The sequence below is a fragment of the Chaetodon auriga genome, chromosome 15, assembly GCF_051107435.1.
Source record: "Chaetodon auriga isolate fChaAug3 chromosome 15, fChaAug3.hap1, whole genome shotgun sequence".
NCBI lineage: Eukaryota > Metazoa > Chordata > Actinopteri > Chaetodontiformes > Chaetodontidae > Chaetodon > Chaetodon auriga.
Genome location: NC_135088.1, coordinates 3,918,644 through 3,946,246, shown reverse-complemented (window position 1 = coordinate 3,946,246; position 27,603 = coordinate 3,918,644). Strand labels below are relative to the sequence as shown.

Here is a 27,603-nt window from a genome sequence, read left to right as displayed (position 1 = left end):
TAAAGGAAATGTAGAAGGTTCAAGGACCTTTACAAGGCAGCTATCAAGCTTCTTATCAGACTATCAGACCATTTCTGTGTCAAGTCAGAGCCACAGTCCAAAGACCAAAGTCAAGGTCAGCATGTCTCTGTGCTCGTTCTGAGGCTCTGAAAGTCCCGTAAAGCTGATGAGAGCTTTTACTTTCTGCCAGCAAACAAATCTTTTTCTGTAGTAATTCAGAAAAAATACAGTTTTAAAATTTCCTGTGCAGTAAAAGTGCAAACTGCAAAGGCTCACCTTGTTCTTTGCGCCATCTTGTTGAAAGTTGGGTGGGATTATAAAAAACACACCAATGATTACAATCACACGGTCCCTCAAAGAGCTTCTGATTCTCCATAATCGGCACATGTGCTGACTGAAGAGGTGAGTAAACTCAATGTTTTGGAGCTCTTTCAGTCTTTAGTTGCCCTTCTGGGTAATATTTTTTAAATATTGTGACAAAAAATATTCACTACATTATGTATTTAGTCTGAAAGGGCGATTATATCCAAGACTTTGTCACTGGAAACAACCAGAGACATTTCAAACCTTCAGTAAAAGTACCTCAAACCTAGTAAATAACTAATAGACTCATAGATTAAGTTACACGGCAGTATCTAAAGTTACCGGCTGTAACATTAAAGTGATAAACACATTCATCTAGAAATGATTATAATCCAATAAACATTTGTTATTCTGAAATGATCCATTCTGCTTAATGAGTACTTTTACTTTTGTCATGTTGCTTTTTCACAGCTTCTTTAAAGCACCAAGAGCAAAACTTCCCATAGTTGTTATATTTCCTACAGGCTTTGAAGGCAGCGTCCGTGCTGGCAGGGTGGGAGGGGACGTTCAGAGCACGCAGTAAAAATCCGACACGCGCCACCTCTTCGTGCTTTTTCAGCAGAGGAAGGTTACGTGCAGGTGCTGGACAGAGAGACTGACAGTCTGCAGGTGAACCAGTATCGACGGATTCTCACCTGATCACTGGACCATCGGGGGGATTTCACTGAGTCCCTCAGCCGCACTGGATGAAGCTTCGGACAGCCATCAGCAGCGCCAACATGCCGTCTCTGCGACACTCCTACACGGTGACAGTGCCGGAGCAACCGGCAGCTTTACCCTTAGAGGACTCCGAGCTGCGGCGGAAGGGTTCGGCGGTGTCCGGGTCCAAGCTGGTGTCCACATTCATGGGTCTGATCATCAACCAGGCCAAGGTGAGTCCACCGCCTCTGCAGCTCTGCTCTGTCTCACCTGTCCAGCACCGTTTTCACACAGAATGTCTTTTTGTGTTAAAGTACTAATACCTCACTGTGAAAATACTCTGTTACATGTAAAAGTCCTGCATTTAAAATCATACGTTAAAGTACAAAATATTAGCATATAAATATTCTTAATAAGTAAAAATAGGCTCATTATGCAAAAAGCCTTACAGCTGATAAAGGTGGGGCCAAGTTTGATTTCTTTATGTACTGCTGAGTAACTGAACCTATAATATATCATCATTTATTATGTGCTTTTATGTTTGCAGTAATAATCTCAATCTGTGAAGTAACCAAAGCTGCCAAATAAATGTAGCAGAGTAAAAAGTACAGAATACTCATATAATTACCTTAACATTGTACTTAAGTCCAGTACTTGAGTAAATGTACTTACATTCCATCAGAGGCCCTTTGTAAGTTCACATGTACTTGCATGTATTAAACTGTGTTTTTAGGGGGGCAAACATTAATAATATTAAATCACATTAATGGAATTTGGATGTTTTACTTTCAGAAAGGAGAAAAAAACTTCTTACACTTGTTTCAAAATGACATCAAAGATGTATTTCACACAAATACATTACAAACTTGGGTGACAGCTGTGCATGTTTCTGTTTTAAAGTTTGTTCAGTGCTCATGTTAGGTTTGAGGCCTGACGATCAAATATATATTTAACAACAACATGTCAGAACATCATGACGATACGCAGGTAAAAACAGACACCATGAGTCAGGCCATTGCGTTTATGCATGAAAATGTACCAAGAAGCAATCTTTAGATGTCTTCTCAGCATCTTATTCAGCTTTGACACCGTCTGGAAAGCCACAGAGAGCTTTGTGGAGGTCCAGGTCGGACCTTCAGCCTCTTATCAGGCCTGAAGTGGAGGTCTGAGCTGTAAACACACAGAAAAAAAGCAAGCAGGATCACAACACGGCTGCACAGTTCGAGTGTGACGTGAGTTGCATAATAGGAAAGGGCTCTGCTGATAAGGAATGTTCAGGCCTTGACGTTTGCATTGTGCGTTTTGTTAACACACAGCTGCCCACACAGGTTTGTGTCCATGCGGGTTTGAAGTGTGGATGAAGTAACCAGCTGCACTTCAAGGCTGCACTCAAGTCCATGTTGATACTGAAGGGGTGTTATTAGTGGACATCAGCGTCAGCACAGACAGAAATATCTACACAACCACTGGACAGGTTGCCATGAAATTTGGTAAAGACATTCATGGTGCCCAGAGGATTAGTCCTCATGACTTTGGTGCTCCTGTATTTTCCATTTGGCACCTCATCAGGCCATTTTTCTGGATTAATCAGTTTGGTATAAAAATGCCCTTAACAATAAGCCCAAAGTGGCGTCATCAAATATATTCAGTTTCCCGTCACATAAGACAAATAAAAGCAGCAGCTCCTCACAGATGAGATGCCAGGATCAGGGAAATTTGGCATTTATGCTTGAAAAATGACTTCAATGATTCAACAGCAGATCATCTGCGGCTCTGCCAATCAGCCTTCGTCAGTTTGTCCAATGTTTATTTTATGGCCAAATATCTGCAAACTGACCTTCCCATCAGCCTCGGCTGCACTGTGTTTTAATTAGCAAATGTTAGCATGCTAACATGCTAAACTAAGATGGTGAACAAGGTTAGCTTCAGAAAGAAAACAGCTTCCTAACATTTTGAACATGTTAGCATGCCGACATTAGCATTCATCTTAAGGCCTCACAGAGCTGTTAGCATGGCGGCCTTTGTCCTCTCTCCTCATGTAACTTTACTCACAGTGCATTTTGCATGAGCCAGTATTATTTACTCCACTTGGTGAGAGTACTAGTATTTCTACTTGAGTGTTCAGAGACCTTTCCCGGCCCTGCTGGCTGTAGCAGGGGTTTAGAGTTTATGCTGCTGAAGGAGGGGAGTGGCATAGCCGGCACCTCGTGTGTGCAGGACAAGAATCACATGTGATACGGCCTTAACCAGGAATGCATAGCTGCATTCAGGACATTACGTTCTCCAGCTCCGTCCTTCTCTCAGAAGTCAGGCCAGCCTTCTTGTTGTTGTTCAGAGCACCTGAACGCAGCACTTCCCCGTTTTTTGGACGAGTCTTTTAAATCACAAGCCGCCTGCTGAGCGTGGCGCCGGTCAGGATTCTCAGCAGTGCAGCAGATTGGGCCTCGCACCATATGGTCACCTTCAAATACTGCAGAGAAGAAGAGAAACACAAAGGGGAGAAGGAAAGCAGATTTCAGCCAAGAGGGCAGCTGGTAGCTTATATTGTCACAGGCCTATTTTCAGAGTTGGAAAGCTTTTGCAACATGAGGCACTAAACCTGACAGTCTTGATCGAGATAACAGCGCATTAGGACATGCAGTACCCACCAACATGTTCATATTTAATCAAGATGTCTTAATGTGAAGGGTCAGCAAATCGTTATCAACACCGTTTCTGCTCAGCTCTGCGCTCCAAGCCACACCTCGTATCACCGCGTCCGGCCACTGTAACGCAGGTAGAAACTGAGGCCGTGGAGTACAGGCAGCTGCTCAGTGTACAGTTGGTGTGCGTCCATGTTTGTGTCCTCATGGAAGCTTCGGTGTGTCGCTGCCTCGGTGCTGTAACTCCCACGTGCAGATCCTCGTCTGTCAGCAGAGGCGTCGATGCGTGACGGTGCCGACTCGCTCCGAGTCATCGTGTTACACTGTTACTATGCTCCCTCATTCAGGATGAGCCGCAGGTCAATGTGTCACCTGTTACTACTCAAATACTGGCATCGCTACAGGAAAAACAGCTCAGGAAGTATTTACCTGTCTGCCACCGTTACTCAACTTGACGCTCGGGGATGATCCTGATTAGGCCGGTGAAATTTAGACTGAGTTTTTTCTGCTTTGTTCTCACTTTCTGCAGTGCAAAGGCCTAAAACTCAGACCTGCCTCGTAGACTCAACCTGAACCCAGCTGGTTCAGGCCGATATCCAAACTGCTGCTGGGTGCATCATATGGAGAGAGACACATTTTCTTCTTGAATTACTCTTGAAAAAAACCCAAAACACATGCACACCTGAAGCTTTAGACGACAAAATGGCCCAAACCTGATGTTGGACCATGTTAAAGCAGCCCAGGAAGCATTTTTAACGATCTGCAGGTCAGAAGATGCTAAACTTAGTTTAAAGTGAAATATTTTTAGATTATCTGTGTTATAACAGCATTTAAGTGACTGTGTTTTCAGTGTGAAGTCGTTCCAATGGCGTGTTTCACTACATTTGGATCATGTTTACACATCTTTTCAAAGGCTTGATTCATGACTTTGTTGGCCTGAATGTTGTAAAAGCGAGCTGCTTGTGTCTCGATCTTAAAGTACCACCATCAGCAGACCTGTGGTGGCTTTCAGAACCCTGCATCTGTCTGACCCACAGTACCGGACGGTGGCACCAGACATGTCAAAAAACTGAACCAGCTGGTCCTCAGCTCGAGCAGTGATGTGAAACTCCTCACGTAAACTCGAGTCCACGTCGTGTCCTGCAGCTTCGCGGTAGAGCTTGTCTCTCGGGTCTGCATCACATGCTCGTGTGATGTCACCGCGGTGGCTGGTGGCTCGTCAGTGCAGGACAAGTCAGGACACTGTGTGCTGTTTGAACAAGGCGTGGAACAGTAGCTGACATCCACAGCACAGAGCTGCCAACAATGTGACCGTCTGATGCTACGCACTGAGTGAAAGCCATGCGGGCCGTCCAGGCTTATTCACACTTGAGGAATGTCACAGGGCTGCTATCACACAGAGAGTCATCACACTGACGCCATGCACAGGCTCATCTGTTGGGCTGCACTGACCAAGGAAACAGTAAATATCCATCACCTGCACTTTAGTTCATATGAACACCTCTAGACAATTGTGTCTCTGTAGCATCAGTTCATCTTAACGTATTAAATTCATATGATAATACACACATGACAGCAGCCCAGAGGAGCGTCAGCCTCTATAATTCATTTATGGTTTCAGGTTGGACTTTAAATGTGTTAAATTCACGTGATAAGTTTTGTTCAGAGGGACTCAAACACGGCTCGGCTCAAACATATGAAAATGATTAATGTCCTCACATTGACTCAATCATGAGCTGAAGAAAGAGGACTTCAAAAACTAAGCTGTAGCCCAACTCGACCCCGTTAATGACCCACAGTTGCACATATCGTGAAGACATTTTAGATCTTTCTTATTATTTGCTCCAATTTGGGGCCCAATGACCAAGTTTGCAGTATTGTTGTTGCAGCATTTGTGGTATAAATAAAGCGGTTCTTTCTCACGCTTTATCTGTTCAACTCATGCACAAGTGAACTAAATCTCCTCCCTTTCTGTTTGACTAGAACAAGAGTCCTCAAGGCCTGGTGGGACTGAGGAACCTGGGCAACACTGTGAGTGCCTCTACGTCACTTTGTGGTCTAATGCACAACACTGTGACCTCCATCTATCTGGATCTGCACTGTTGTGATTTTTGCTCTTTGTGGTTTCCAGTGTTTCATGAACTCAATCCTGCAGTGTCTGAGTAACACTCCCGAGCTGAGAGATTACTGCCTGAGAAACGTCCATCGCACAGACCTCAACAACAACTGCAGGACTAGCGCCGCCCTCATGGAAGGTAGACCAAGACTCCAGATCACGAGCAACACCGTAGACCTGTAGTGGTCAATGTTGGGTCACTTTATGGCTCAACAGTAGGTCACATATTGTCAGTGTTTATACACTTTAAACTACAACAACAGCTTTATATCACCCAAAACATCACTCTCATTGCACTCAGTCATTTATTTTCCCGACATTTATTTGAAGGATGTCTTTTCTGTCACTGCCTTCATGATCATTCTGTGTCCCTTCTTTCCTCATTTCCTCGCTGGAACACACTTTTTATTACTGCTATTCAGTGGGTTTAATTTCCATCTGATGTTATTCATTCACCTTATAAAAGATTGTGCTATGTGTTTTATAGCCCCCACAGCACCACAACAGGGTGTTTTTTCTAGGGCAGCTTCGGGCTGTGACCCAGATTATCAGCACAGTGAGGTTAAACCTGCAGGAAGACGTTCTGGGTTTGGCTGAAATAGGCTCAGTTAATCAATCCGGTGGTGAATCTGTGTCCGTTGGGTGATTGGGAGGCTCTGTTATGCTTGTTTGCTTCAGAGGTTCACGTTGGTAGAGTGCGCACACAAGGCCCAAACGCTGTCTGACTTCTTGACTCAAATAGCTGACAGCCATTATATTAAAGGAATAAGAGAGTTTTTAGACCCTCGATGCTTCTATTTTCATCTCTGGTTTCATCTTATTTTTACTATTATTATCAAATGGGTTTTATTCTCCATCATTAATTTTCTATCCGTGTTTTTATGCACATCCTGTCTTTTTATATGAAGCACTTTGAGCTGCGATTCTTTTATGAAAAATGCTCTTCAAATACATTTTATTATTATTTTGTTCTTATTGTTAGTGTCCTTTGTATCATGGTTTGCATAAATGCAAAATGTTCTCAAGTTCCACTTAGTAGCTGTTCCAGATCTTTCACCACATCGAGATAATAACTCCTCATCAGATCATGGAAACGACCCAGGCGTTATCACATGACCTACTTTGGACAAAGGTCATTATGTCACAGTCGTACGATTACACCTGAGCCAGTCCGATTCGTCGGTGTAGACCTTTAGGTGCAGTTAAAACTGGACTTCGAGCTGAGATTTGTCACACATGCCGATGATGAAGCCATTATTGACCTTTGATTACTTTATTATAAAAATCCAGGCGCTCAGGCAAGCGTAGAAGGCAGATTACTCTAGAAATGATGTCTGTGACTCTGAAAAATCCCCAAGAGGATCCAGTCTGTCGTCATTTTATCAGTAAAGGTTCAAGTGGAGGACTTTAAAATTAGCCTTCTTTAAATTTTCTCTTGTTGTTTCTCTTCCCTTCGCCTGCTGCCTCAGAGTTTGCAAAGCTGACTCAGAACCTGTGGACTTCGGTGAGCATTGAGGCCATCAGTCCCTCAGATTTCAAGAGCCAGATCCAGAGATATGCCCCCAAATTTGTGGGCTGCAAGTAAGTTTTCCCTCCTGCTTGTAAGCCACTTCATTCGGACTGGTTCAGAAATTACAGATGATTTGAGTAAATAAAATGAAGTACTAAGTTTGTGTCTCTGCAGTCAACAGGACGCCCAGGAGTTTCTGCGCTTCTTATTGGACGGTCTCCATAATGAGGTGAACAGAGTGACAGTCCGCCCTAAGGTGTCCATCGAGGACTTTGACCACCTCTCGTAAGTCCAGCACCACCAGCACCACCAGCACCACCAGCACCACCCATCACCTCTGCTCCTAATAAGTCACTCATAACCTGCTCTGTCACTGACACCTCGCACTGCCAAAATAAACTCTGCTGCGTGCCTGATTGGGCTGCAGTGCTCGAAAACATGGAAATAAACTGTGTACTTATTTCTAATTACTATGTAATTAATTACCTGCAAGCTTTTATAGTTGTATGTGCCCGTTTCTTCACATTTGAAGAGCTGATACCCAAATATGTTCAATGACAATAGAAGAGGAAGAAAGCACTTCATTGATTCGCTGACCTGGGCTTGAACCGGCCACCCTCGGATCTTTACAGCGTCTTAAAGTGGCAGAAAAGAGACACACACTTCAGTTTCATTCAATAAGACGTACGCTGGTTTGACTTGAGCTCTGCTGTTTGCTTTCATTCACAGGGATGATGAGAAAGGAAAGCGGATGTGGAATATGTACCTGGAGAGAGAAGACAGCAAAGTAGTTGGTAAGAGATTGACCATGACGGGCTGCATAACGACCTGAAACCGTCCTTGAGTTGTCCTCTGAAGTGTGACCGTCCACCTCTTGGTTCTGTAGATCTGTTTGTTGGACAGCTGAAGAGCTCTGTGACCTGCACCGTCTGTGGCTTCCGCTCCACCGTGTTTGATCCATTCTGGGATCTGTCCATACCTGTTGCACAGGTCAGACCACACGCACACACCTCAGAAAGGTTTATTTTGTAAAATAGTGTTGGAAAATAATAATAGTGTGAAGGAGGTTTCCTGTAGCTGTTTTCTGCTCTGTCTCCACAGAAGAGCTCGGGCGAAGTGACCCTCAAAGACTGCTTGAGACTCTTTACAAAAGAGGACGTGCTGGACGGAGAGGAGAGGCCGGTAAGAAGCCTCACACTGCGCGCCGTCCTCCACGTCTTTGTAAAGATGAAATATGAACTATACAGCAGCGTCTCACTGCCCGCTCTGTGTTTCCCTCTCAGACATGCAACAAATGCAAAGCCAGAAGGAAATGCACCAAAAGATTCAGCATCCAGAAGTTCCCTCAGATCCTCGTGCTTCGTATCCTTTCCTCTCAGAGTGTGATGGCAGACCTCCTGCTAGCATATTAGCGTACGCTAAGTCACTGATACACCAGAAATATGGATGATGTTGGTGTTGCTCAGTAAGCCAGTGTCCACTCCATTGCAGAAGCTGTACACATCTGATTTTTAATGCATATTATGGTGCACACGATGTGAGGACGTCTTCAGACAGAATCTGCTCTCATCAACCTCGATTCCAGCAGCAGCAGCTTTCTTCAGCAATAAAACTCTTATAAACCTATTGTACACTTCCTGCCCGGCACCAGATGGCAGGTAGAGACAGTTAAGCTTGGTTTAGGCTTCTGCGTCGCGGCGACGCCGTACCTACGCCGTCGACGCAGACCCCTACGCGGACCCTACGCCGTAGCCTGACGCGCACCTCCAAAGAATCCTGACTACGCGTCGCGTCGACGCGTAGTGACGTGAACGTCGAGGACTGTGATTGGTCCGTTCAGAACGTAATTTTCGGTTCAGTCGCAGCCCTATGGTCGCAGCACAACAACACCGCCATTTTCAAAGTTTCTGTGGTGAGAGCTACAAGAAAAACTGGACCAAGCCGAAGAAAGAATTATCGAGGAGGTACGCAAGTACGACCACCTCTACAACTGCTCTTCGCGGCAGCAAGAGCCCCCGAAACCATACAAAGACACAGCCGCACCCCCCTAGCGGCTTGGCGGTGAATTGCGGAGCAACGCGTTCCGTCGACGCAGAACTACGAATGCTCAGCGGCGACGCCGAAGCCTAAACCAAGCTTTAGCGATGAGCTTATGAGAAAAGGAACATAAAGGAGCTGAAGAGCCAGATGTTTCACTCAGGAGTCGATATTGGACTCAGATCCACCGGGTGTTCAGAAACGGGACTTCTATAGTCTAAAGTGTCTTCATGTTTGCTGGATGAGCAAAAATTCAACAATGACTTGTTCTGCTGCCCCCAAGTGGCCGAATGAAGCAATACAGCTTTAAATGCAAATTTCTTTATGAAACACATTTAAAAACAGATTAAAAGAAAGTGCTGTGGAGTAAATGTGACTAAATAATTCATTTATTTCCTCTGAAATAGAACATACATAGGACATAGAAATGCTGACAGTCTGACTGACAGTGGCGTGATGTTGTTTTGAACCTGTGTCGGCTCCTTGACTCCTCTCTCCTCTCAGACCTGAAGCGTTTCTCCGACTCAAACACTCGAGCCAGCAAACTCTCCACTTTCATCAACTTCCCCCTCAAAGAGCTGGACCTGCGGGAGTTTGCCTCCGAGAGCAGCGGTAAGCCTCAGCCGAGGACGACCCGCTGGATCTGATGAGCAAGGCCTGCGCTGGTGTTGACTCACAGTGTTTGTCTGTCCATGCAGAGCGTGCTGTGTATAACCTGTATGCAGTGTCCAACCACTCTGGAAACGCTTTGGGGGGCCATTACACCGCCTACTGCAGGAACCCGGCGCTGGGGGAGTGGTACAGCTACAACGACTCCAGGTACCATCATATTATCGTCGTGTTATCAGACTGGCAGAAAGCTATCAACTGCTCCTGCTGTTAGATGGAAATGACCTCATTCTGTATAAAGGTGCATCAGCTTGATGGCAAATTAAATGTGCTGATTGCATGTAAGCATGCAGGGCTGGGAGTGAGCACTGTGTGTCGTAATCTCTGTGGCCATATTTAATCAAAGAATTCGAGTCCTCTGTGGCGTTCAGTGTGATAAGTCCAGTGTGTCCTGTGTCGTCTGTGCAGGGTGAGCCCAGTGTCCTCCAGCCAAGTTCGCAGCAGCAACGCCTACGTCCTCTTCTACGAACTGGCCCCCTCCTCAAACAGCAAATATCAGACGTGCCGGCTGTAGAGGCTGCAGAGGGGTGATAAGCTGCCCCAGACTGCGCCTAAAAATGGAGTCAGACACTGTCTGCCGTGAGAGAGCTCCACCTGGTGGAGAGAGTGCTGCCATTACAGACTGTGAGCACAAAGACGAGTGGCTGTGAAAGGACACCCTGGGAGCGTCCTCTCGGTGTGTTTTTGAGGGGGAAGCGTGCTTGTGGAAGCACATTTGTGCTTCATGATCACAAGCTGAGCTCAGAAGTTCAGAAGTTGGTTGGAAGTCTCCAGAAGACGTTTTACAGCTGTGCCTCGACCTGACTCCAAACCCACTCGAGTGGATTCTTTATGCACTTTGAACCTGGAATATTAACCTGAAGGAGCCTTGAAAAATGCCTCACACACCAACTGCAAGATCTAGTTTATTGTATTTAACATAATGCCAGTAACTGAAAGTGCATACTGTATATGTCATTAACAAGGCCTTATGGGAATCCTCCCATGGAGATGGATGTTTTATGTCAAAGCACATTTTATTTTTGTACAGTATTTATGCACAGCACGGTGAATGTAACTGTACTGTGGGAACTCCAGACAAACCAAAGCAGCTGTGTAAAAATGCATCAACAATTCTTCTTCCAGCAATAATGTTGCTGACTTTGCATCTTAAGTCAGTTCAGATTCTATGAATGATTAAAATTCAATGTTAACTTGAGCTGCCACACGTGTCTCATTTCCATTTAACTCTTTTTAGCCGGCTGATTGAAGGTGAGGAACAGCTCAGGAGGGTCAGAGCAGTAATACATTTAATATTTTATATTTTGTTCACTGTCCAGTTAAACAGATTAAAGCGGCACCACACAGGGGCAGCAAACACAACCTCGGACATACTGTCACCTCATAAAAGACACGACAGCGGGAGCGTATGCTAAAAATTGATTTTCAGACTTTGACTGCTGTGCAGCTCTTTTTTGCATGTCTGTTTAAACCGGGTGTTTTACAGGTAAAGACGAGGCCACACTGATATTTTTAGCATCACTGAACAGGACTGTTTCCAGTAACACAAGTCAAAATATATTGAACGGCCACATGTGTTAATGTTAATGAAACTGATGGCTTATATTCATCAGAGAAAGCTGATCAGATAGAAAATAAGGCTAACGTGTTAAACTGCAGATTTTTTCTTTTTGAGGCTGATAACTGGGAAATATGATGACAGACATTCAAAGCTTCATTTGAAAACATCAACAGAAGCTTTGAAAGTGAAAAAAAAAACTGTGAATCAAAGCTTTTCACCTCTGTGGATGGACTGGAAGACTGAAACAACGAGCAAAAAGAGGCTAAATAAAGCCGAGGGAAACTGTAGCTGGGTGATTTTAATCCACTATCAATTAGTGCAGCGTTAGGTTGTAGCACTTGTAAGGCTTATTAAGGAATGTGGCAAACCCTGTTATTGATTTATTATTAGATAAAGATATGCAACCTGTGGATAATGTGATGAAGTAACAGCAGCTTCATAAAGGGACATAAAGCTGCTAACTGTGTAATAATAGTATTGACTGCCTTAACGGGTTTATTCATGCAGGATTAACAACACAAAAAAGGTAAAAATGTGTCTTTTCCCTTGTTAAGTGTGTTTCTGTACGACACACCAAGCAGAGGTCAGCGAGTGCGTCTGTGAACTTTCAGGTTAAATGAGCAGATTATGGTCAGATTGGATTTATGTTAGAAACACCTTTGACCCATTTAAAACAAGGCAGCCCAACAGTTTCACACTGCGGCCACCAGAGGGAGCTGTGTGCAGTGGTCAGGAGGTGTGTGTGTGTGTGTGTGTGTGTGTGTGTGTGTGGACCAGAGCTCATGTTTGTAAAAGCTGCTGTTTTATGGTCAGCAGCTCGACATGAATCCTCATCATCAGACAAACTGAGTGTCAGATACGTATTGTGTTGAACGAGCAGGATGATTTTCAGGTCAGACAGGAAACTCTCTCATGTCAGGTAGAAAACATCGAGATGCTCCCTGAAGTTTCAAAAGTGGCAACACGGGTTCTGTACATCCCATCAAACCAGTGCAGCAGTCAAACCCAGAGCCAAAGGTTTACTGGGAACACCACTCCCAGCATCCCTCTCTCCTGCCTCTGATTATCACTGAGCCTCTGAGCTTGTTAATGCCAGAGGGAAAAGACATGTGTGTGTGTGTGTGTGTGTGTGTGTGTGTGTGTGTGTGTGTGTGTATGTGTGTGTGTGTGTGTGTGTGTGTGTGTGTGTGTGTGTGTATGTGATTAGGTTTCCGGGGCTTAGACAGATGATCTGTTGGTGAGGAGGCCATTTTGACAGGAGTGGGGCCGATTGTTGTAACTGTGACACTCACTGAGTCGCCGTCGGCCCGCGGAGGGTTTACAGTCAGGGGGATCGGAGTCGCGTATGACAGCACATATGGCTGCTGTTTATCAGCTTATTATAAACCAAACCATCATCCAATCAGTTAAAGCAATTTAAAAATATGGTGCACTTTCACTGTGGATTTTTCTGCTGGCATACTGAGACTAAGACTCATAATAATCTCACTGTTTTCTTTTGATATCTCTCGATTATCAGTTTTCACTAATGTTTTTAGCTAGCGTCAGTGCTAACGAATAAACGCTTAATCTCAACAACTATCGGTTGGACTGCAAGGAACGTCTGTCCAAACGTTCCCAGACGATGAATCCTGCAGAAATGTGTGATCCACTGACTTCTCCTACAGCGCCACCGTGAGGTCGACATTTGTAATTTTAGGTAAAATGTCTCCTATACTTCTAAGATCCCCATTCTTCTTCTTCTTAATAATAATAATAATAATAATATACTTAGTATGTTGACAGTACACGCTTTTGGAGTTTCTGTAGAAGAAATGAAAGTACCTGTACCGTATTTCACCAACAGGAAATGATCAGACATACAGTAATAGACATAGACATTAAGATTTAAAAGCTTCAAAGAGCAAGAAAAGGTTTTTTATTTGATTTTTTTAGCTGAAAACTGTAGGACCAATGTCCAGAACTGTATGAGAGAGGAGTCAATGTAATTTTAACCGGACGATAGAACAAAGTATTATTGCCATCAGAATATTTTCATGTCTTAAAACGTGTGTTTGGGACAAAAGATGTGTTAAGATAAAAAAAAGACAGAGGAGACACGGATGGGGCCCATTCATTGTCTTGGCTGTATGGACACAATTAGAAATATGAATATATGGAATCATATAAAATGAGTTTCGGTGTGATTTTCATGTCTTTTTCATCCTTGCAGATTCACCCTGCCAGAACCGTCCCCTCCCCCAGCGTCCACACAGTTCCTCTGGCTCTCATGCGCACCATATGGGCGATCACACTGCTCGGGGTATTAACAGCCATTTGCCTGCATGGGAGCAGTGTTGTTTTCTGTCGCTGGTCGTGTTGACACTGCCATGGCTAATGACCGTACCATAAAACCGGGAGACCTCAGGAGGGCTGAAGTCCACGTTAAAGTGCAATCAAGACATTATGGGAGTTCGACCTGATGCTCATCTCTCTGGATGGCACAGCACTAATATTTGTCTTTGGTGGATGTTATGTAATGCAGACTCATATATTTGCATGATGTTGTTAAGCAACTTTAGCGTCATAGAGGTTTATCAACTGTCAGTAATGCAATTTAAGTAACCTGGTTTGACTCCTGGCTCTGTATTTTTTAATACCCAAACCACTGCCATTTTTTTCCCATCAGAGGCAGAAAAGGGCCAGTCATTCTGTATTTGAAATAGAGTTAATGACTGAAGTGATGAATGATCCTCTGCTAACTATTGATTTGGATCTCAGTGCAGCTTTTCGGTGCATAGATCATTGACAGGACATCCAGGACATAGACAGATATACTCCTGGACTGACTCTCGCACGGTTTAAGTCTTACTTATATGAAAGAACATGGTTTGTCTCCTTTAATCACACAATGTGAAACATGGAGTTCCTCAGGGCTCTGCTCTTGATCCTCTGCTTTTCTCTCTAAAATCCTGATAAAGCTGAGACCAGCTTCCTCTGCTGATGTCTTACTCTGTTGAGGCCTTTAAAATCCAAAGGCCTTGTACATGCTACCATTATCCTTCCAGTGGGTTGGTCTCAGTCTCAAAGGATCTTTGAATTCTCATACTCATAGTTGACATTTTGCAATGCGGATGAGAAAACTGTAAACTTTATGACTTCATCTATTTCATCTCTATAACTGTTTGTTTTCCCACAAGCATAAAAACGTTGAACCTGTGTTACTCTCTCTCCTTGTTTCCTGCCTAGTTTCTCCTCCTTGTCCTCTCCTTTCACTGTGCTGGACCAGCATCTGTCCTGGTTCCAGATGTTGAGGGTCTGGATCTTCGTCCTCCAGGACATTCAGCATGTCCTTTGGTCTCTCTCTCTCTCTCTCTCCCTCTGTGTGTCTTCCTCCCTCCTATCTGTTTGACTGGTGTGCTTGATCTTTGCCTCCTCTGTGTTTGTTTAATCTGGCCTATTTCCTGGTGGGGAGGTCATGTGGTTCAGGTCTTATCTGGTCAGCTGCATGTAGAAGTTGATTTGCTTTCTCCCGGATCCATATTTTATTTTAACTCTGCGACATAAATCTATCCGTCTGTCAGTCCTAGGATCCCTCCTCTGTTGCTCTGATCAATAAAATTGTTAATTGCCTTCAGTTACCACAAACTACAGCAGTTAATCAGTGTTTTTTGTACCAGCATGTTGAACCCAAAACAGACAATTGGACTCTTTATTACAAGTTATATTTTACCCAGTCCTGCCCCGTGGTTTATATCAGCTGTCACAAACTCCAGTCTCTCAAAAATTGATTATTTCAAGTTATAGTTCACCGGTCCCATAAATAAGCTGTTGCATGTTGAATATTAACTCAGCATCGAACGTTCGGCATAGCTACTTCTGTTTTCTCACTGATGCTAATTACTTTAAGCTCCACAAATGACTGTGACGGGAGACCTGGCTCAGCTCTAAGCGGAGATTTAGCTTCTTATATCTCATTAGTTTGATTTTACAACTTCAGGTACACCAGGTTTATCTGTCCTGACACAACTGTTTTCATTAGCAACGCTGGGATAAACTCACGATACACTACCTGTTCAGAACTTAGATTATTGAGCAAGCTAGTTTGAGTTTAGCTAAAGCTAGCGGGGACCAGCACAGAGCCAAAAGGAGAACGAATGGACCCTTTCAGGTGGGCAGCTAATTCATGTTACTGTTTTTGTTTTTGCTAGTAGCATGTTTGACTCACAGCCATGCTGTTAGCAAAAGCAAAATGGCTGTGTCACTTTCTGGGCTCCGATCAGTTGCCAGGAAACCAGTGGAGGCTCCAGGAAGTCACTGGTCTCAGTCAACAAATGTTCCAGCACAAAGTGGCAGCAAACATTTTTACACTTATTTTTTATTTTTTTTTGTACAGATTAAACAAAAAACATATAATGTGAGCTGGGAGCTTTAGCGGTGCTGCTAGGCCGTCGGCTTTTTTCAGTCTTTGTGCTAAGCTAAGCTAACAGGCTGCTTTCTTAGCCTTTAAGACTTAAAGGTGCATTCCTCGTCTTTTGGTTAGCCCTCGTCCTCCGTCTCCACTCCCTGCACCAAGATAACGTCCAGGACCACAATGAACCCTGATGTTGGCCCTCAAAGGTAAGACAAGCCCACCTCCCAATGTGTTGCAGTGATGAAGAATACTGGAATCAGTGACTGTTATGTGCTTTAGCTGATGGTAGTCTTTACTCAAACAGTAATAACATTACTGTAAAACATTAGTCTACTCAGTAGGTCATGACAAGCACAGGAAGTCGCTATTTTGGCCTAAAAGAGGCCTAAAGCGCTGCCTGGAGAATACAGTGCACAGGTAAGAAGCAATTACGCTTTAATCAATAAAAATACGACATAAATACGACTTGAGCAGATACATTATCATGAAGAGGAGCTACGAGCGTTAACTGTGAGACGCTTTTGATTTAACAGGAATGACCTTTAGCATTCAGGCTTTAGCATCATTTATGCTTATCTTATGAAAGAAGGAACAAAGCGCATTAATTAACATGAGCACTTGTAAAGTAAATTAGCTGATCTTCAGCTGCCGTCCCTGGCAGGTCGATGGCATATAAAACACATTAAAAGAAAATATACAAACGTACATAAGCACAGATAAAAAGTGAAATAATCACATAACTACGACAGCAGTGAATTAAAGCGACGAGCTGAGACCAGTTTGTCTTAAATTTAATGGAAAGTTTCAGTATCACATGGTGCAACCACTAATGACGCCGCTACCTCACCTCTTTTCCTCTTATGATACTGTAACTTCATTTCACTCATAAAACGAACAAACAGCTCAGTTTACAGGAAAGTTAATCAACACCTGGACTTCACCCACATATCCTGAGCTACCGGTAAATTCTAAAGATGCAGTAACACATGACAGAAGTCAGTAAAGGGAAAAGGTTGTTTATTAAATGTACACAGTGGTTTCAAAGCCGGTTGTCTCAGTGAAAAACAGACTCTGGGTTCAAAAGCCCAGTTCAAGATAATAATATATAATATATTAGTATGGAATATAATAAACAATCAACTAAAATTACTCTGCTTAAAAATAAAGTCTGTGTTAAGTTACAAAATTGTTTTCTGACACACACACACACACACACACACACACCCCATAGACTTCTACTGTTAAAAAAACCCTACTTATTATGAAATCTGGCTCATTATTGTTAAACCGAATCTACGCTACATATTTGTGATTTACACTCCTGGTGATTACATTCAACCCACGAGATGCTGAGTCTCCATTTCAAACTAAAAGCACTGTGTTTTATCTGATAATAAGTAAAAACATGAAAATATTGTAATATATTTTCGACCACCATGTTTTTTGATCAACTAAAGATTGCTTCCTCACCTACAGCCAATCAAACAGCAAAGTAGTCAAATTGACCTTTATGTCTTCCTCTTGGCCCATGACGTTACCCTCATATATACATATACATATATTGTTTTATTCTGATTGAATCCTTTCAGACAACGCAGCCGGACTCCTTCATTGTCCGGTTAACAGGGTCAGGATTTAATCTGCGTGACTCGAGGATGTTGTTCGAGCTCAGAATCCAGAACCTTTCATATCCCTGTTTGGTGATAACTGGTCTCAGATCCTCCCAGTGTACTTCAGTGCACCAAAGACACCACCACCTGAAGAAAAGGAGATGCATTTAAGGTTCCTCACGGGTGCAGTTTGGACCACTGTTACTGTGTGTTTCTCTTGGTAGGTTGATATCAGGTCAAATTCTTGTCAACAGGATGCTACCATATGTTATTTAGGAAAAGGAAAGAGGTGTTACGTAAAGGGTGTGCTTTTATTGTACTCACCAAGAGCAGCCACCCCAGCAATAGAGCCGATGGTAATGCCGGCTATTTCGCCTGCTGAAAACTGTGGCTCACTCTCCTCCTCAGACGGTGCGGTAGTGGCGTCTGGTTGTGCAGATGCAGTAGAGCCAGTTCCAGCAGATGTGGTGCCTGTGTCTGGTTGTGCAGATGCAGTAGAGCCAGTTCCAGCAGATGTGGTGCCTGTGTCTGGTTGTGCAGATGCAGTAGAGCCAGTTCCAGCAGATGTGGTGCCTGTGCCTGGTTGTGCAGATGCAGTAGAGCCAGTTCCAGAGGATGTGTCTGGAGGTGCCGTAGTTGATGTTACTCCAGACAGGGCTGTTGTGTCAGTCAGAGAGAAACAAGGAAAATGATTGAAGGAGAAGCGTTAAAATGTTTCACATACAGTATGATTAAAAATGTTTATCGACATTTCATTATATTTAGATCTAGATTCCACAAATGCAGGTAACAACTGCACACAAGCCCTGACTTCATCTCATCTTTTTTTTTTTTTTTGATGAACTCTTACTACAAGACTTTCAGTGCTTTCATCTATAAAATGTGTAAATGTTTTCTGCGAGTTCAGATGAAGTCTTTTAGTTCCTCATAATCAACAGTATTTATGGAGCAAATTTAGTGATAAAGACCAAATCTAATCTCCTAATCTTTGACCCAATCGCTTCATTAAAAAAACTCAACGTGACGACGACGAACCCTTTTAACAAATACTATCAACATTTATGACTCCGAACCTGTGACTTCCATCTGTCTGCGAAATGGACAGCACTCCTTCGAAATAATCATCATCGTGCCATCAAACGGAAGGTTAGCTAATGGTTAAGCTTAATGAAGCACAACATCTTAAAGTTAAAGGTTTGTGTTGCTTAGGCCAATAAAACATTCATGGTAAGGCTTCAACTTTTCATAAATTTGTACAATTTCATATTGAAACTACAAAGTTCTTCGTTATAATGTTCTGTAGGAAAAATAAAAGATAAAGGGACATGTCCAATTTTATTCCACCTAACCTCCACACATTTATTTGCCATTTCCTCTTCACAGTTTATTGCACCGCACACACTTTGGCTTCAGGACGTCAGGGTGATTTTTGAGGAAAAACCCTCAGTTGATAGTTTTCAATTCAATTCAATATTCCTTCATTTGTCCCGCGAGGGGAAATTCCAGATTACAGCAGCATCAGCAGAGCAGATTAATATAAGAAGTGCATGCAAATTAGAAACAACATCAGTATATATACAAAAGAGTGAGAATTTTAAATAAAAATAACAAGAAAGAAATTATAAAAAATTGTAAGAAATTTTTTGGGACTTGTTTTTAGAAATGTCATGTGTGCTTCCTTAAGATGACCAGTTTTTAGTTGTCTGGTATCATTTCCAATTAGAGGCAACATTGTACAAAATAATTTGGTCTCACTACTAATGTTTTGTTAATTATTTATAAGCACTGTTTGTCATTAACATGAACAAATGCTTTATTAATGTCTTCTTGTCTTCCACACATTGTTAGAAAGTGAGCAATCCATTAGGATTTACTAATGGATAAACACCAGCAGATAGGATTTTTAACAGCTTGGGAACAAATCTGTTCTAAATAAAGGCGTATAGCTGATTAGGAATCTTTTAAACAGGCTGTGGATGAACATGGATATCGTTTTTTTACCTATGCCAAGAAGGCAAAGAGTCAGCACAGGAAGATTCACTTTCATTGTCCTGGAGTGAAAAGTGAAAAACAGGAGAAAACCTTGGCGGATGCACTTTGGTTGGCGAGCTGAGCCTGCGCGAAACAGAAAAGCACAAACATACAGAGTCGATTAGTCTCTGTACGGGCAGACATGCAGAACGTTCTGGTTTCTTTCAATAAGGTGTGACTTCATTGAACTTCCCAGAAAACATTAGTTAAACCCACTTCTGCACATTGTCACGTCAAAAAAAACAAACTTGCTAACAAATAAAGAAAATAATAACAATAAATATACAGCAAAAAAGTACAGAACACTGAATCTGGTGTTATTATGGTTATATCTGAGGACAGATTCCTTGGACTTACAGCCATTTCTCATAAAAGATGTTTAATGTACATGATTATCCAAAGGTACGAAGATTACCTGCTCGTGAGATTTACCTTTGCTGCCAGATTATCTCTAACAGATTTGAGAAAATGTCACTCACCTGAGAAGCTGTCAGTGATGATCTGCTTTCCCCGAAGTCCTGAGAATACTCTCAAACACCTGCTTTTATGACTCCTTTATCACAAAATCCCATCATCTCCAGCCCTCCCATGTTTATGGGCATGCGTGTTGACGTTGTAATACATCACCACGGTTCACCCATGAACACAATGCATGTATTGATTTAAAAGGTTTATTAATGCTTACCACCGGGCTAAATTTGGGTTTTATGGCGCACTAACTGCTACACACCCAGTAGACATTGGTCAGGGAGTACATCTCTCTTTCTCTGATGCATGAGAGCAAGTGGAGGTAGGAGTGTGGGCTGCCTGATGGGAGGCTGGCTCCACTTCTTCAGCACCATCTTTAACAGGAAGAGAAATAATCAAAACCTAATGAAAAACCAATCCTGATGAAGCGTACCCTAACATCAAAACAGAGAGAAAAATGGCTGTCACACTTCTCAAACAGCTGAGTTTACCTTGACCTGACTGGAGCCTGTTGAGCCTGAATTATGACTCAGAAGCAAAAGCAGAAGTAGCATGATATTATTTTATGTAAAGTTGGGGTGGATGTTTGGCTCAGCAACAGTCAGTCAGGACAGTCAGTGTTAGATTCATTTAACAGCGAGCGCAGTCTTCGTGCAGCCCTCCCCAAAAAGCTTTTGAGCCTTAACCGAATCAAACCTTTACCAAAGAGGCAACGTGTCAGAACACAGTTCTCCATGTACCCCCCCCCCCCCCACCAAAAATGTATAAGAATACATGCAAGGCCTGAATTTACATAAACAAAGTGAACAGCTGCCAATTTTAACAAGTGAGCAACAAAACTCAGGTAATCAGTCCAGGTGATGGAGGCAGTCTGGTGTGTTCCCACGTGAGCTGAACTCTGATAATATCCTTGATGAATTAACTTTGAGCCCATTAGCAAACGTTTTCATGTGGTGAGATATGGTTTACCTTTTCCTTTGTGGCTCAGGTGTTGATTTTATCACAGCGCAGGTTGCATCAAGCATAATTATGATGCATTATTTCCTGATTTGGGGCTTAAAGCTTTTTTAGATGTCTCTGATGACCATGAACTATGCTTTGTTGTTTTATAGCTAACGATTCATTGCTGAATTTGCCAGTGAGCAATTACTTATCAGGGGAGGTCTGTAAATGTTTCATTTGACTACATGATGTTCCCATAACTTTAGCTATTATCAGTCCTGTCAACTATTGTCAGGCAGAAATAAAGGTTGTGGATTTCAACAATATTTATTTTACCTATTCTCAGTATTTTCAACCTTTCACCCTTTTTTTTGATTTTCTGTGGTGAGCATTTTGATTTGACTCGCCATGAGCCCTGTAAAATATGCCATGGTCGTCTCTGGACACTATTTGGAGACCAACAGTGAATAGACGAGAATGTTGGTCTGATGACATGATGGCCCATCTTCCTTTATAGTATCTTTGGGCGATTCCAGGAAGGCCCACAACGCAGAAACTGCACTGCCAGCAAAACCAGTTCAACGTGCAGGACGGTCGTCAGAGCGACTTTTGATTGAAGAGCTTTCCTGGAGTTTTGTTCACCCAAAAAGTTTTACGAAATGCATTTCATTTCAGGAAATAATGACTCGTTGAAATCTTTTTAATCAGGTGTGAATTAAAAAAGCACAAATGAAAGGAAATTCATTTATTTGAGCTCTCGTGTTAGCAAACATTTTCTGAGCAGTAGCATTCAATTATTGTATCTAAACTGACTAATTCAGCCTCTTGAGGCTCATAAAAGTCTCAAAGGGAGTTTTCTCAAAACCTGGACAAGTGAAACCAAAATGATCCGTTTGTGAATGTGTGTTTTATTTTAGCTAAACTGACACTTTCAACTCAGGCGAGTATTCAAATCACTCGTCAGCATCTGGTCAACCAAACTGCAAGTGGGTCTGGACCAGAGCAGTAGTCACATACTGTCACATTATTTCCAGCACTGTTTACTTGTTCTGTGCTTTGCTGGCATCTGTTGATATTTATTAGTGCCATGCACACGTGTTTTCAGCACGTGATTATGCACATGTTCGCAGCTGTAGGGATATATCTAATGGTTAAAAAATTAACAGAATACTAATGAGTAATAATGAATCTGACAATCATTAAAAAACTATAAGCGCGACAGACAGACACGGGCAGATGGCAGATGGCAGATGTTGGGACAGCAGAGCCTGCGTGGCCTTACTGTGGGCACAGAAAACTCACAGAGAAACCCTCATAGGAGCTAAACTGCTGTGGACCCCGCATGGGCTAACCCACGTGTGGCATTACTGTCGGTTTACCCACAGTAAACCCACATCTACCCACATGTTTGTTGTTGATTCTTTCAGGTGTCAATGCTGGAGAATAGCACAATCATGTCAGGAGAGGGAAGAAATGCTTCACATTAAAATCCATTCAAACGGCCAGCATCATGTACAGAAAAAAAATAACAAATAAAATACAAATGAAACTAATACAACAGTTTTAAACGGGGCCCAAATAACGAACGGCTCGACGAACTGGATCTTCACTCAGAAAAACCACCTCATGATGATCTGTCACGATGGGATTGATTTTTAATCGTTGAGTCAAACCATTAAGTGCTTCATAGGCTATTAGTAGAATTTTTAAGTTGTTATTGTATTGCACTGGGAGTCACTGAAGTGATTTAAGTACTGAAGTAATACCGTCAGCTGTCTGACTTGAGCTGAAGCCTAATGATTGTTTTCTTCCAGCAAAAGAGCTTTAACATAGTCTAACCTATGTGAAATAAACGCACCAGCTGCTTGGATCCATGAATCTTTTTAAGACGTACTTGTCGCGTTATTTAAATGTGCTCTTCAGTTCGGTTGACTTTACGATCTTGTTTACACAACTGAGATTACCTGATAAGGTGGAAATGTCACCGGTGTGTCATCAGAATAGAAATGATAAACGCAAAGTCGCAAAGCAGAAGCATAAACGAAACAAAAACAAATGTCCAAGGATTGACCCTTGTGGGACCCCTGACACACGTTTTGTTTCAGCAGATTTACCAGCAAATTCATCTCATACTGAGCTGGTCAGAGTGAGCTGGTCAGCATTCGAATGAAACCTGATCAGAGCATCCAGACTGTGATCAGGTTTAGGCAAACAAAGCAGTTTGGTTAAGGTTAGAAAAGACGGTGACTGCTGCTCATTTTTCTGTATTAAAACAGACCACGGTCTTTCCCTCATCAAGCCGGTGCCTGAACAGAACCATGAAAATGCTGTGGTCACTGTAGTGGATGGTGCATTCAGGCAGAAGACAAATGAAATACTTTAACAGTAAACATATGTTGAGTATCAGTAGTTCTGCCACTTGACAAACTTGACAACTTAAAAAATGATCTGCTGTTTCTAATTAGTTAAATATGAATGTAATTTCTAGAAGACTCACAAAACATCAGAGACTGATGAGTTGGAAAGTAACAAAGTATCAATTGCTTGTTTTATTTTCTTATTTAGTTGAAGAATTGTACTTAAGTACAGCTTGAGGTGCTTGTCCTTTGCCTGAGTTTTTCCTTTTCATGTATCAGACCTCTTCCGGCTGTAATGATTAGGATCAAGGCGTGTTTTGGATCACTGCTTTCAATAACAATAGATACTTTGCTCTGGTGATAAAATCCATTAGCAGCAACATAGCTGTCATTGCATTTTGTCTAATTGTGTTAAACATGACACTTGTGGGACAAGTCGAACTGAAAAAATGCTGATACCAAGAGGTGCAGGGGTGCAGTTTATTCAGCTTTTGACCCAAATACTTGATTAAGTTTGACTGTATGCAGTTTCATTCACCCACATTGTATTTGAATTACTTCTCCGTCACAGTAACTGTAGCCATGGTCATGTGGTGACTAAAACTGACATCACATTGGGCTTTTACAGGTTTATTACAGGTTGTGAGATGGCATTAGGTTTTATGTAAGTGTTTGATACTCTCTTTTATGATCAAGAGTGCAGAATCCACCATGCATGCAGACATATGTATCCAGGCCACTTTGCTAAAGCTTTTTACCAACTGACTCAATAATACTAATTTCAATATATATAGACAATATATATAGATGAATATGGACAAATCAGCAGCTTAGCACATAGCACGGTGTAGTCTGAATTTGGGTTACAATCTGGCCTGTGCAGTGTGGGTACAGTCTAACAGTTGGATGAATGAATGGGGTCATTCAGGACTGAAAGAGGTAAAATCGTTTCTTTTTCAGAGTATACCACACCTTCAAAAACCAATAAAAGTAGTTAAAGACAGTTAACTAGAACAAGGTGTGCGTGAAAGACTTAAATTACCCATGATGCAAAAAGAAACTGAACCCTGGCTCATATAAAATGGAACAGCAGTCCGGCCTGATTCCATGTTTCTTTACTCTTTAGATGATTGCTGAATTATCTTTGCACTTTGGATTTTCTGTCTCAGCTACCAGATATATGGCTGCCCTATATATCTGCCCTATATGTTACTGGAAATCATAGTGTTCCTTATTCCACTCACAGAGGAGCGAAGCACTCTAAACACATCTCAGATAAACTGATTCATGCCTTCATGTAAGTTGATTCAATTACTGTAACGTGCTATTTACTGGCCTCCAGAAACAACCCACTGAGAGCTCGTTCAAAACTCTGCAGCTCCACTAATAACCAGATCCAAGAGGATAGAGCACATTAGTCCAGTTTTAGCTGCTCTGCACTGACTTCCTGTAAGATTCAGGATTGATTTTAAGGTTTTGTCAAAGCTCTGGAACAAACTACCAACAGATATCAGAGAAGCAGCCTGCTAAATATTTTTAAAAGAAAGCTAAAAACTGATCACGTTAGCCTTTAACTAGCTTTGGCTTCCTGATGACAGGCCTGAAACAGCTACTCACTGCTGCTCTTCTTTATAAATGTTGTATTTTACCTTTATTTCCATCCTTATTCTGTGTTTTTTTTTAGTTAGTTTAGTTAATTCGTTTTCTATCCATGTTTTTATGTTCATTCTACGTCTCTTTATGAGAAACATTTGTGCTGCATTTCTTATATGATAGGTTCTACAGAAAAAAATGATGATGATTTAATGATGATTAACTAAGATCAGGCCTTTACACTTTTATCAGCCAAATCTTTTGAGTCTTGATCTGCCATCAGAACAGCCTGAAACAGTCTGTGGTCATGGTCGTGTCTGTGGACTCACTGACAGAATTCGCTCTTCTGTGCATTAAAGGATGAGTCACAGCAGTAGTAAAGAAACACGAAATATTCAGGAAAATTCCACTGATATGGATCCTGGAATTTGGTCCTGTTAATGACAGCTTATCAGAGGCAGCAGACGCACTTGTCCATATAGTGATTGTCATCTGTGAGTCATGGAAAATTGCAGCACGTCAAACTAGACCGAGATTTCTCTGATGTGAAACTTAAGTTTAGAAGAAGAAAACCTCAGTAATAAAGGCCCAGCCAACATGTCTTCACTTCACTGGTGCTGCCCGTGTTCATCGTGGAAACACGTTTTGGAGTCGTAGTTTATAATAAAACAGTTTAGTCACTGGGAATACGTCTAGTTTTGTTTGACTTCACAATTTAATTTCATTACGCGTAAATTTACTTTGTATGAGACGAAGGTTTGACATTGGAGTTTTGGACTGTTTGTCAGGCAAAAGAGTCAATTTGAAGACGTCAAACAAAGCTGTGACAGACATTTCTCACAATTTTCTGACCATGAAAAGCAGAAATTAACTGAGAAACCAAGAAAACACTTCAGATGGAGGGTGTAAGCACGTGATTGTTTGGTGACACGTAAACTCTCAAAACTTCTTTTGCCCTAAAATGGCAAAGAAAAAGATTTCTGTATCTTTAAGAGGGACCATGAACATGAAGCTTTGATGCCTTTGTCATTTTGGTCTTTATTGTGTTGACATTCTGCATACGTGCTACAGTATAGCATGAGTATAGTGTAGAATAATACAGTAAAGTAGAAAACCAGTATAATATAGTAGATACTAAATATAGTATAATATGTAACAGAATATATCGACATTACAATGTAAAAGAATTTGCTAAAATTACAGATTCTGATGTTTTTCTTGGGACGACGATCTCAAATGTTTCTATGTCTGACGTAAAGTGTCAGTTTAATCCGTATAATGACTAAACCATGAATGGCTTTCCATGTAATACACTTAATAGGTCTAATGTATATTAGCAATTTGGAAAATAACACTATTTTTAGACCATGCAAAAATGTCACACTGAGAATTGCACAGAAACCTGTGAAAGTATAAATTCAGCACCACTTTTTCATTTCACCAAATAACAGCAAACTTTATTTCTCTGTGCTCAGTGACATGATTCACGCAGGCAGTTTAAAATCTACTCTTCAGAGCAGGAGAACGCAGTAAACCTCATGTCCTGTCACAGCTATGAAGGATTATTTGGATCACGGTGAACCTTGATGCCAGACTCTCTTTAACAAGTGGCCATCAGACACTCCACAACAAAGCCAGTGAAGGCCGGGTCAGTTGACTTTACAGAGAGCTTTTACCTGACAGCTGATAGCACCACCTGATGGCTGATAGTCTCATTTAGCATGGATGAACTACAGATACAGAGGTGTTGATTCAACTCCATTTAGCCTCTTTTAGCAGCTAAAGAGGCAGATATTTTTCTCTTTGTTAAACCACAACGACTGCAAATAAATGTAGGTCTGTGTCTGCTGGACGTGGAAACAGGTAAATGCTTCCTGACACATCACCTGTAGGAACTTTATAAGGTGACAGTATCTCCATATTGTGTTTACAGCATGTTGTGCTGCCCCAAAGTGGCCATGAATGAATGAAAGACTACTAACTTGCAGCAGAGGCGACATTGTGGTGTTGCTTCTTTTACTCAGAGTAACTGAGTACATTAACTCAAGTACTGTACATAAGTGCAATTTTGAAGTAATCTTCTGACCCCTCAGTTTTGTCTTGTGGCCCTTTGGAGTATTCTTACCATGACTGTGAGACAGGTGGAGAAAGTATTCACAAAAACACAGCAATAATTAGAGAAAAGTCCAAAAAACACAAGTTAATCATGAAAATACCATGTTACAAGTAAAAGTCCTGCATTTAAAAAGTCACTAAAGCAAAGTTATAATCATGAAAATGTACTTAAAATACTGTGAAAGTACTGTCAAAAAGTGAAAGTACTGTCAAATAATTGAAGCAAAAGTACAATACTCACAAGTTAAGGACAAGTACCTCAAGTAGAGTACTTGATTAACTGTACTTAGTTACATTACGTACCGCTGCTGTTTATGTCCAGAAATAGTTTAACCAGAAAAGCATCACTTGGAATCACAATAACACAAATAGTTGTCCATCTGTTAAGTGAGCGGAGTAAAGTTTGGCCTTCAAAATAAAAGCGTATATTGCGTCTTTTGATTCTACCGCCTCTGCTTTGCGAAGCCTTTCACCGGAAGTTCTGCCCTCCTTCCGGCGCTGGAGCAGCGCTTTTATTTTGACATTCGCCCTACAAAGCTCGGTGTATTTCCTTGAAT

The 27,603-nt window shown here is 41.9% G+C and overlaps 1 protein-coding gene across 1 annotated transcript; it reads left to right on the top strand.

The window, feature by feature from the left end:
* The first annotated feature begins 892 nt into the window (after window positions 1–892).
* On the top strand, window positions 893–11,174 carry LOC143333229 (ubiquitin carboxyl-terminal hydrolase 2-like). The gene is made up of 12 exons (XM_076751227.1): window positions 893–1,235; window positions 5,628–5,675; window positions 5,776–5,899; window positions 7,230–7,341; window positions 7,445–7,555; window positions 8,000–8,064; window positions 8,157–8,260; window positions 8,372–8,452; window positions 8,554–8,632; window positions 9,812–9,919; window positions 10,006–10,126; window positions 10,385–11,174. Exons 1-12 carry the CDS (start codon window positions 1,050–1,052, stop codon window positions 10,488–10,490), a joined length of 1,245 nt encoding a protein of 414 aa, XP_076607342.1. The 5' UTR covers window positions 893–1,049; the 3' UTR covers window positions 10,491–11,174.
* The last annotated feature ends 16,429 nt before the right edge of the window (window positions 11,175–27,603 follow it).

Bases quoted from the DNA above. Each gene is read 5' to 3' on its own strand.
- LOC143333229 (XM_076751227.1), top strand. From the start codon at position 1,050: ATGAAGCTTCGGACAGCCATCAGCAGCGCCAACATGCCGTCTCTGCGA. The intron at 1,236-5,627 runs GTGAGTCCACCG...CTGTTTGACTAG, and splicing joins TGATCATCAACCAGGCCAAG to AACAAGAGTCCTCAAGGCCT. The intron at 7,556-7,999 runs GTAAGTCCAGCA...TTTCATTCACAG, and splicing joins GAGGACTTTGACCACCTCTC to GGATGATGAGAAAGGAAAGC.